The 10,361-nt window shown below is 41.4% G+C and overlaps 1 protein-coding gene across 3 annotated transcripts in view; it reads left to right on the top strand.

Moving 5' to 3' along the window:
* ARHGAP9 (Rho GTPase activating protein 9) overlaps positions 1-3,919 on the top strand; it is a 203,521-nt gene extending 199,602 nt beyond the window's left edge. For all 3 annotated transcript variants that reach the window (XM_040340918.1, XM_040340919.1, XM_040340920.1), the window contains one exon: positions 3,280-3,919. In XM_040340918.1, the coding sequence (XP_040196852.1) occupies positions 3,280-3,469 (190 nt within the window). In that variant the 3' untranslated portion in view covers positions 3,470-3,919. The remainder of the gene's footprint in view (positions 1-3,279) is intronic.
* The last annotated feature ends 6,442 nt before the right edge of the window (positions 3,920-10,361 follow it).

Consider the following 10,361-nt stretch of genomic DNA (forward strand, 5'->3'; position numbering starts at 1 on the left):
TGTTTTAAAATTTTCTTTTGGTTTGTACACCGTCCCATGTTTGCAGCTCTACCATTTGGGTATTTTTGCTGTGTGTGTGTTTTTTTCCTTTTGTGATTATATTGTAGTAGCGCTGTAGTACCATTTTTTCTATCTATCTATCTATCTATCTATCTATCTATCTATCTATCTATCTATCTATCTATCTATCTATCTATCTATCTATCTATCTATCTATCTATCTATCCATTCCACCCGTATGCCTCTTTTGTTTCCACATCTTTATGCAGTGCAGGGAAACTTCACAGAACTCACGTCTTGTAGCTATATTAACATTTTGTATTTCTGATTTTTTTCTGCTTTGGTGACAATGGGCAAAGGGACAAAAAGTTACTATTCTCAGTGTGGACACAGACAGAAATAACTTCCTACTTTATCCAAAACCTAAAAAAAGGGTTTGGCCAAAGAAACACTTCACCAATGGTCAGATGCCGGAGTAGATTAAAATACAATTTTAAAATGTTTTATTTTTTTTGTTTCAATAGTTTTTATTGAATTATTATAAAGTATATAAGATTACAATGTTGGGGAAACGAACATTAAGTAACATTTTGTAAACAGGAAAAAGGGATAATTACAGTTTACATTCATATTATCTTGTTAAGGCAAAACATCAAAGAATATTTGAATTTTTAAAATAAAATATGAATATTAGGAAGTGTTAACAAGAGGTGTATAGATATCTAAATCGATCATTTAGAATGAACCTGTTTAATCAATCAATATTTAAATGAAATGAAATTTAAAAAAAAGCAAAATTGTATCTAGTATTGTAGAGAAATAATGTTTAATAAAATATTTTAGTTATTTAAATATAAAGCTATAAAATTGTTAAAGGTCACTTATAATAGATATATAAATAATTAATAGGATTGCGGTCTTCGGACCGCTAGCAAATCATTTGTAGAGTAAAGGTATATGTGTGACCTTATCAAAAGTGTAAAGGACATAATATTAAGAATACAATTATATATAAGGGATAGCATTAATACAGGGAATAAAAGTGAATGAAATATTCCTTTTAAATATCAATGTAAGGCCGGGTACTCACGAGCAAACATGTACGGTGAAACCGGTCCGTTGGACCGTTTTCACCGTACATGCCTGTCAGAGGGCTTCTGTACGATGGTTGTACTAACCATCGTACAGAAGCCCGCGCGTAAACACTACGCGGACCAGTTTCAGCATACATGTTTGGTCGTGTGTACGGGGCCTTAGGGGGAAGCAAACTAAAGCCCTGTACACCCGATCGGTCCATCCGATGAAAACGGTCTGATGGACCGTTTTCATCGGTTAACCGATGAAGCTGACTGATGGTCAGTCGTGCCTACACACCATCGGTTAAAAAACGATCGTGTCAGAACGCGGTGACGTAAAACACAACGACGTGATGAAAAAAACGAAGTTCAATGCTTCCAAGCATGCGTCGACTTGATTCTGAGCATGCATGGATTTTTAACCGATGGACGTGCCTACAAACAATCGTTTTTTTTCTATCGGTTAGGTATCCATTGGTTAAATTTAAAACAAGATTGCTTTTTTTAACCTATGGATAAATAACCGATGGGGCCCACACACGATCGGTTTGGTCTGATGAAAACGGTCCATCAGACCATTCTCATCGGTTTGACCGATTGTGTGTACGCGGCATAAGGGTAGAAAGGAAAAAAATAAAATAAAAAAATAAAAATAAAAAGTGTAGAATAAAAGTAATAACGTGTTTTGTTTTCTATTTTCAATAATAAAATTAATTGAAACATTAACAACATTTTAAAATGTTATGAGCAGAGGTAATACAGTACTGGAGATACCATATGTTCTCTGGAATTCCCTCCCACATGACATTGCACGCCCTCTAATGCTCGAAAATTAAAGTGCACCTCTGTCTTTGGAATGCATACAGTCTCAGCTAAACTATTCTCTTCACAGTCACCCGTACACAGTTTTTTTTTTTTGACAAGCACACACTGGGGTTGATTTACTAAAACTAGAGAGTGCAACATCTGGTACATCTGTGCATGGCAGCTGATTAGCTTCTAACTTCAGCGTGTTCAATTAAGCTTTGGAAAAAAAAAACTGGAAGCTGATTGGTTTCTACGCAGAGCTGCACCAGATTTTGCACTAAATCAACCCCATTGTCGCCTATATAGAACTTTAATGTACCTAATTTTTCTCTAGATTAGGGTTTCTTAATCATTTTACATCAACTTGCATAAATAGATTGTTACCGCAGTGAGACTCAAGAAGAGCATTATTATCAATAGTCAGCAAAGCCAAGCAAGACAAATATCAATGGCTTTACAGTATAACACCTTGTAGGTGCTCTTCATCATTTCTATAGGCCAGGCAAAATAAATTGTTTTCTTTTTTCAATTTTTCAACTAAAGACAATATTTCCTCTCCTCACAGCCTTGTCTGTGAAATTCCTTGCACGCGCATTGATGCATTGAATGAATGAATGCATTGCACGTGCATGGCAGCACTGTCTCTGCTGCCAGTCATATTAGTTTAATTGCTTCACAAGTCATACAGTATTAGGTTAATTGCTATCACATTGTTTATAAGCTATATCTCAGATTGTGGTAGTATGCCATCTGAAAACATAGATCTCCAGGATGGCAGAAAACCGTTAGGGACTAATTTGTCTCTTATTATGGGCTCCAGGTGGCAGTCTTGGGGAGGCTGGCATCTCCTATTGTATGCTAAACCCTTGAGATTTGGACACAGAATTGGCATGCCCACAGTGTGGGAGTACGTCAGGGGTAGAGCTCTGCTTGTTAGGGAGAGAGTAAGAGCAGTATTATGGAGTGGTACCCGACGAGAAGGGAAAGAATAGGTATCTCTTCTGTCAGCTGCTTGGAAATGTCTTCCACCATCAGCTTAATAAACTGCAAGAACTTTGGGGATCTCTGGAGACCCAGTAATTGTGTACCTCCCAAATGGAAGTGCTCCTCATGCATTCTGTAATCTGTAAGTTTATATTATATTTCTATTGGAAAAGTGCCTTGTTGTTACCTTTCTGCTTGAAGAAGCATGTAACCCAAAACATATGTGGTGCCGTTTCTGTAAACTACCTTTTTCCTGTAATTATTATTTAATTTCTACATTATACAGTAAAGTTTAGTTGCCAACATGTGTTGATTCCCCCTTCTTTTTGGGTATGCTGGTAAAGCCCTGCCCACACAGATATTGATAGTTTTGAATATTTCTGACCATAAATTGTTACTGTTTTCTTCCCAGTGTAAGGGATGAGTGTGAGAAGAACCGTATGACCACTCAGAATATTGGCATCGTCTTTGGACCAACGTTGATGAGGCCAGAGAAAGAGCAGTTTTCAAATATTGCTGCTAACATGGTTTACCAGAATCAAGCAGTGGAACATTTTCTTACTTACCATGAAGAGCTCTTTCAAACTGATCTGGAAGAATAGTAAAATATTTTGTACTAAGGAACTGAGTTTTCTAAGACTTGCACTGTCCAGCTTCAGATTATAATACAACAATCTTTATGACAAACTGAAGAGAACTTGCCTCTGGCCTCCCTGTTCCTACTTTGCCCAGCTATACTGAAGATTGAAGCAGATGTCCAAGATAGAAGCGGTTCATGTGCCTAATATAAAAGTTGAATGCACTCTGTTTTTCATGATATTCATTGATATTTAATAAGAAGATTAATATTGCTGCTGAAATCTTGAGTAGTCCTGAGGACCAGACGTGACTAAGCTGCAAGAAACTTCTCCACCTTGAACTCTTATTCCTGTTTGTTCACATAGGTGATTCATGAGTGTTTGTATACAGTTTTAAAGATGTTTTGAGAGTTTATTCTTTACAGTTTATTTGTTCCCTTTTTACATTATTCTTTAAAGATTGAATTTTATTAATGTTGGTGTCTGAAAACTGGCATTTTTGTTTTGATGCAGTGGTTTCAACAATAGCTATTCAATCACACAAATTTATGATAATACTGTAATATTTGCTATATGCTTGCCAATCCTGAAATTGAATTTCTCACTGAGAATGATTAGGTCACTTACTAACTTAACCAAATAATCTCATCATAACTCTGAAATCGAAACCTACCAGTGGCGACCCGGCCATACGGGGCGCAGGGGCGACTAATCTACATGTAGGGCACATGGATTCCAATGGGGGGGGGGTTTAAGCACATGATTCGAGTCTGATGCTCTAATTGGCTTTAAAAAAGGGTGAGCTTGGGGTGCAGAGTACTGCGCCCAGAGCCCATCCACTAGTGTTACAATAGTGAATTAATATTCGCTATTGTCTTCCTGATTCTCCTCCCAGTCATTCGGGAAGTGGCCGTGGGTCCTGACACCCAATTGGCCAGGGAGTCTCAGGACCCACTTCCTGTTCGGCCAGGAGGAGAAGGAACAGCCCTGGAGCGAGGTCTCCATGGACGGCTCACCTGATGCCACATCCAGCACTCCTGCTCAGACAGTGGAGGGGAGATCACAGTGTCATCCTGGGTGGACTCATCATCTGCCTCCTAAGGTAAGGAGGCACTCCACTCTCCCATCCTTCAATCTCTCGTTGGGGGGTGGTGATGCTGGTGATCGCCGCCTTTATGTCCCTCTCCCGCTGGGGGAGAACAGACCCCCCTCCCCCTGTGTCTCCCACTTGGGGGGGAGAATGGGTGGTTGGTGGTGCTGGTGATTGCTGGCTTCATGTCCGTCTCCTGTGCCCCCCCTTCCCAGGTATAATTCCTTGATACAACCCATAACCTCAACCTAGGCCATAAATGTAACCTTAATATTCTGCCCCTTTGTTCATTTAGGGCAATGCTACAAGTTTTCTTGCCAGAACAAACCCCTACCTACTGATACTTAACTTTCTTGCGCTCTCCTGCTGATGTGTTTTCTTTCAAAGGGCCAGGATGAGTTGAAGGAAGTGAAGGAACTGGAGGGACAGATGCCCCAGGCACACTGTTTTCATGAAGGGAGGACACTGTAGGGACAGTTGCAGTGTCCCCTCCCTGTTGCCAGAGCTGGACCCTGTGTTGGAACATGGAATGTTTTAGCCTCTGGGACCCTTCTTCATTAGCTATCACATAGAAATACACAGAGCAGACATAAGCTGGGTTAAGAAAGAGCATACAAGGTAGTTTCTGCTATCCCGAGCACTGGTGGCGTGTACAACAGGTGCTTTAAAAGGTTTGTTCACTTTTCTGAACATGTTATATGTAACACCCATATTCAGTATGTAACATGTAACATGTTACGAATGGCCCAGCCCCTACACCTCCCCGATCCGTCGATCTGACAGCTATCAGGGATCTTCTGCTCCCTTTCCCCCACCCCACTAGCTTTTTCAATTTTTTTAAAGTGATCTTATCCTTTAAATAAAATATGGTCAGCAAGGAGCTGACACCAAGCCTTAAAATACCACAGCTTGATCCAGAGCCCCTAGTGCAATTTAAAGCCCCCTTACACTCCCGCTGTCTCCAATGTTTTTTCTTCCTAATGACCTTATGCCAAAGGATTTGTTTGTCTGCTGGCCAAAAAAAAATAAGAAAAACAGCGATGAGGGGGTGTAAGCTGTAAGTGGATTTTGTTTTGACCTAAATAAACCCATTTTATTGTAAGATATTTTAAACATTTTCTTGCCATGAACAGAGAATGACTTATGCGGGGTAAACTGCGTGGGGTACACAGTTTGGCACCTTCAGCTTGGGCACTGGATAACTTTGTCATGGCATGGATATATCTTGAGATCAAAAGAGTGGTGGGGGGGAATGCTGCTAGACTAATTGCAAGCAGGTGAGAGGTTGACTAAAAGGGAAGAGAGAGGGTCACCAAACGAAGGGAAGAGATCAGCTTAATTAGATGGATCTTCTGAAGCACATTCAAACAGTTCACACAATGACAGTGATAAATTCATACCAGCCAGCATTTTGTTGCAAAGGTTATGTAGAGAAACAGACATCTGATGTAATTCTGGTCAGCACAGGCTCCTCTAGCTTTATGAAACAAGGGTACGGTACAGGGCCGATCCTAGGCAGGGTGCACAGGGTGCATTGCACCCAGGCACCTGCAGAGGTGGGGACGCCAAACATCTAACAGACTCTCTAACAGAAGCCCTCTCTCCATCACAGAGGCCCCCCTCCAGGTCCCAATAAAGTACTCTGCTTTTCTTCCTGTATTTTGTTTATTGTTAAGAGATCATGTAAGGATCCCAGGTTAATGAAGACTTCGTAAGGGAGCATCTCTGTGGTTGAGTCATTGCCATAGAAACATTTGTAAAGGGGAGGAGTTCGTAAAATGACGAGGCCCATGTGGGGGCACCAAAAATATTTCTGCACCCAGGCGCCTGTGGCCCTAGGATCAGCCCTGGTACAGTATATATCACAGCACCGATGTCACACTTTTTCACCTTGAACAGTTAAAAGTAGGTAAGTATATATCTAAATTAAATGGGTAAAGGTCTTATAAATAAAATGTAGAACGTTTTAAATCAAAAAAATGTAATTGATATTATACATTTCTGTAATTTAGTGATTTCTAGACTCCATATTTCCATATTTGCTGTTTGCATCCCATGAGGAACATGCACACAATTCATTCCCTTTTGATGTACATGATACATGTCTTCAACTATTTCATTCATTTTCACAAGCCTGAAACACCTTTCTTACAATATTATATTGAGGCTCATGTATCGAAATTCTCTTGATAGAACTTACCAGAGGGCTTCTTTTGGAACATGCACAGAGAAGAATTTGAGTTACAGTATCTCACAAAAAGTGAGCACATTTTTGTAAATATTTTATTATATCTTTTTATGTGGCAGCGCTAAAGAAATTACATGTTGCTATACAGCTTGTATAACAGTGTAAATTTGCTGACCTCTCAAACTAACTCAACACTCAACCATTAATGTCTAAACCGCTGGCAACAAAAGTGAGCCCCCCCCCCAAGTGAAAATGTCCAAATTGGGCCCGAAGTGTCAATATTTTGTGTGGCCACCATTATTTTCCAGCACTGCCTTAACCCTCTTGGGCATGGAGTTCACCAGAGCTTAAAGCGGATGTCCGCTGAAAAAAAAAATTAAAAGTCAGCAGCTACAAATACTGCAGCTGCTGACTTTTAATATCGGCACACTTACCTGTCCTGGAGTCCAGCGACGTCCGCAGCAGAGGACGAGGGATCGCTCGTCACTCTGCTGCCCCCCCACCATCCTCGGTGAGGGAACCAGGAAGTGAAGCGCTCCGGCTTCACTGCCCGGTTCCCTGCGGCGCATGCGGTGTCGCGCTGTGCCTGCTGACTGGCTCCCGCTGTGCTCTGCGAGCCGAGTGTTCCCAGAACACAACGGGGGGGGGGGGGAACGGGAGGTGACGTCCTGCCCGCAGTCTGCCCGCAGACTGTGGCCGGAAGTGGGTGCAAATACCTGTCTTTAGACAGGTATCTGCACCCCCTCCCCCTGAAAGGTGTCAAATGTGACACCGGAGGGGGGGGTGTTCAGATCAGCGGGAGTTCCACTTTAGGGTGGAGCTCCGCTTTAACAGGTTGCCACTGGAGTCCTCTTCCACTCCTCCATGACGACATGAAGGTGATGGTGGATGTTAGAGACCTCCACCTTCCATTTGAGGATGCTCAATAGGGTTTAGCTCTGGAGACATGGTTGGTCAGACCACCACCTTTACCCTCAGCTTCTTTAGCAAGGCAGTGGTCATTTTGGAGGTGTGTTTGGGGTCGTTATCATGTTGGAATACTGCCCTGTGGCCCAGTCTCCGAAGGGAGGGGATCATGCTCTGCTTCAGTATGTCACAGTCACAGTTCCCTCAATGAACTGTAACTCCCCAGTGCCGGCAGCACTCATGCAGCCCCAGACCATGACACTCCCACCACTATGCTTGACTGTAGGCAAGACACACTTGTCTTTGTACTCCTCACCTGGTTGCTGCCACACACGCTTGACACCATCTGAACCAAATAAGTTTATCTTGGTCTCATCAGACCACAGGACATGGTTCCAGTAATCTATGTCCTTAGTCTGCTTGTCTTCAACAAACTGTTGGCAGGCTTTCTTGTGCATCATCTTTAGAAGAGGCTTCCTTCTGGGACAACAGCCATGCAGACCAATTTGATGCAGTGTACGGCGTATAGTGTGAGCACTGACAGGCTGTACCCCCACCCCTTCCATCTCCAGATCCTCAGAGAGTTCTTTGCCACGAGGTGCCAGGTTGAACTTCCAGTGACCAGTTTGATAGTGAGAGCGATAACAACAAATGTAACACACTTGCTCCATATTCACACCTGAGAACTTGTAACACTAATGAGTCACATGACCTGGGGAGAGAAAATGGCTAATTGGGCCCAATTTGGACATTTTCACTTAGGGGTTACTCCCTTTTGTTGCCAGCGGTTTAGATATTATTGGCTGTGTGTTGAGTTATTTTGAGGGGACAGCAAATTTACACTGTTATACAAGCTGTACACTCATTACTTTACATTGTAGCAAAGTGCCATTTCTTCAATGTTGTCACATGAAAAGATATAATAAAATATTTACAAAAAATGTGAGGGGTGTACTCACTTTTGTGAGATACTATATAGTTGATTTTTTTTTTAGTTTTGGATAGAGTAGGGAAGAGGTAAAACCCCTATTCGGGTACTTTTCGCTGTCTTTGTCCCACTGCGGGAAAGTTTATTTCATTTCCTGCCCTCTGGTGTGTTCTTTGGCCTTCTTGATGCTGTTTGTTCACTAAGATTCTCTAACAAACTTCTGAGGGTTTCACAGAACAGCTGTATTTATACTGCGATTAAATTACACACAAGTGGACTCTATTTATTAATTAGGTGACTTCTGCAGGCAATTGGTCCCACTAGATTTTAGTTAGGGGTGTCAGAGTAAAGGGGGCTGAATACAAATGCACGCCACGCTTTTAAGATATTTATTTGTAAAACAATTTAGAAAACCATTTATCATTTTCCTTCCACTTCACAAGCATGTGCCACTTTATGTTGTTCTATCACATAACATCCCATTAAAATACATTTACGTTTTTGGTTGTAACATGACAAAATGTGGAAAATTTCAAGGTACTGTATCTACAGTACATTCCTTATCTTATATTATTAACGAATAGTCGACATCTTCAATGTATCAACTAGGGCAGTGATGGCGAACCTTGGCACCCCAGATGTTTTGGAACTACATTTCCCATGATGCTCATACACTCTGCAGTGTAGCTGAGCATCATGGGAAATGTAGTTCCAAAACATCTGGGGTGCCAAGGTTCACCATCACTGAACTAGGGGAAACAGCAACAACTTCACTTAAAAATGAAAGTTCCCCTTAGTTTATTTTCTCCCCCTCTATCCTTAACACCATGAGTGGCGTAACAAAATGCAGTGATAGGCAATTATACTAGGACCATGGTCATACAGTCCCTTGAAAAAGCATTCATACCCCTTGAAATTTTTCACATTTTGTCATGTTACAACTAAAAACGTAAATGTATTTTATTGGGATTTTATGAAGCACTGCTTCCCACAGTCAAGATGGTGGTGCCAGGGACCCAAAGACCAGCAGAGAACTGGCCAGGGTGAAGACAGAGCTGGATCCCTTGACTGGTAAATGTCTGTTTATTAAACGTCAGTAACTATAGTATTTGTAGCTGCTGACCTTTAATTTCTAAAAAATGTACCTCTTTAATATAGTAGGCAGGGCTGAATTTCTGCATCGTCAACACATATCAAGGCGCAGGGTGGAGGATTTGTAACAGCAGGACACCTCAAAACACACCATGCTGTCAGTAGAACTTTCACACTGTCGCTTGTCCTGCCTGCCAGTGCCATCTTCTTACTTTGTTATTGTTACTCTCAATGCCTATATGTTGATGCAATATATGCTCTGTACTTACTGTTTTCAAACTTTTTACACTGGAACGCAACAGTTAGCGAAGGGTGTCAGTTTTCTAACCTTTTCAGTCATTGGCCCCAGACGTACCGACACAGAGGGGATTTATTCTCTATTCCAAGCCCTATTGTGGTTTGTCCGGCTAATACAGCTGATCTAGTTAGTATATAAATAAGGCTAGCCAGTCAACTGGGCTAGGGGGGGGGGGGGGGCTGCAAAAGACAGTAGGCCTAGGAGATTAGGAATTCTTGCCCTGATAGGAGTTGTTATTAATGATATGGGGATGTTATGGTCCTTGGTATATGCTATAAAATACAAAGACTGGAACAGCGAATGTTAAAGATACAAAGAAATGGACTTTGTAGGCACCAATTATAAAAGTACAAATATGTTTATTAACATATACCCTGTAAGAGTTTGTTCAAAAAGAAAAACACAATACATAAA

The sequence above is a fragment of the Rana temporaria genome, chromosome 2, assembly GCF_905171775.1.
Source record: "Rana temporaria chromosome 2, aRanTem1.1, whole genome shotgun sequence".
NCBI lineage: Eukaryota > Metazoa > Chordata > Amphibia > Anura > Ranidae > Rana > Rana temporaria.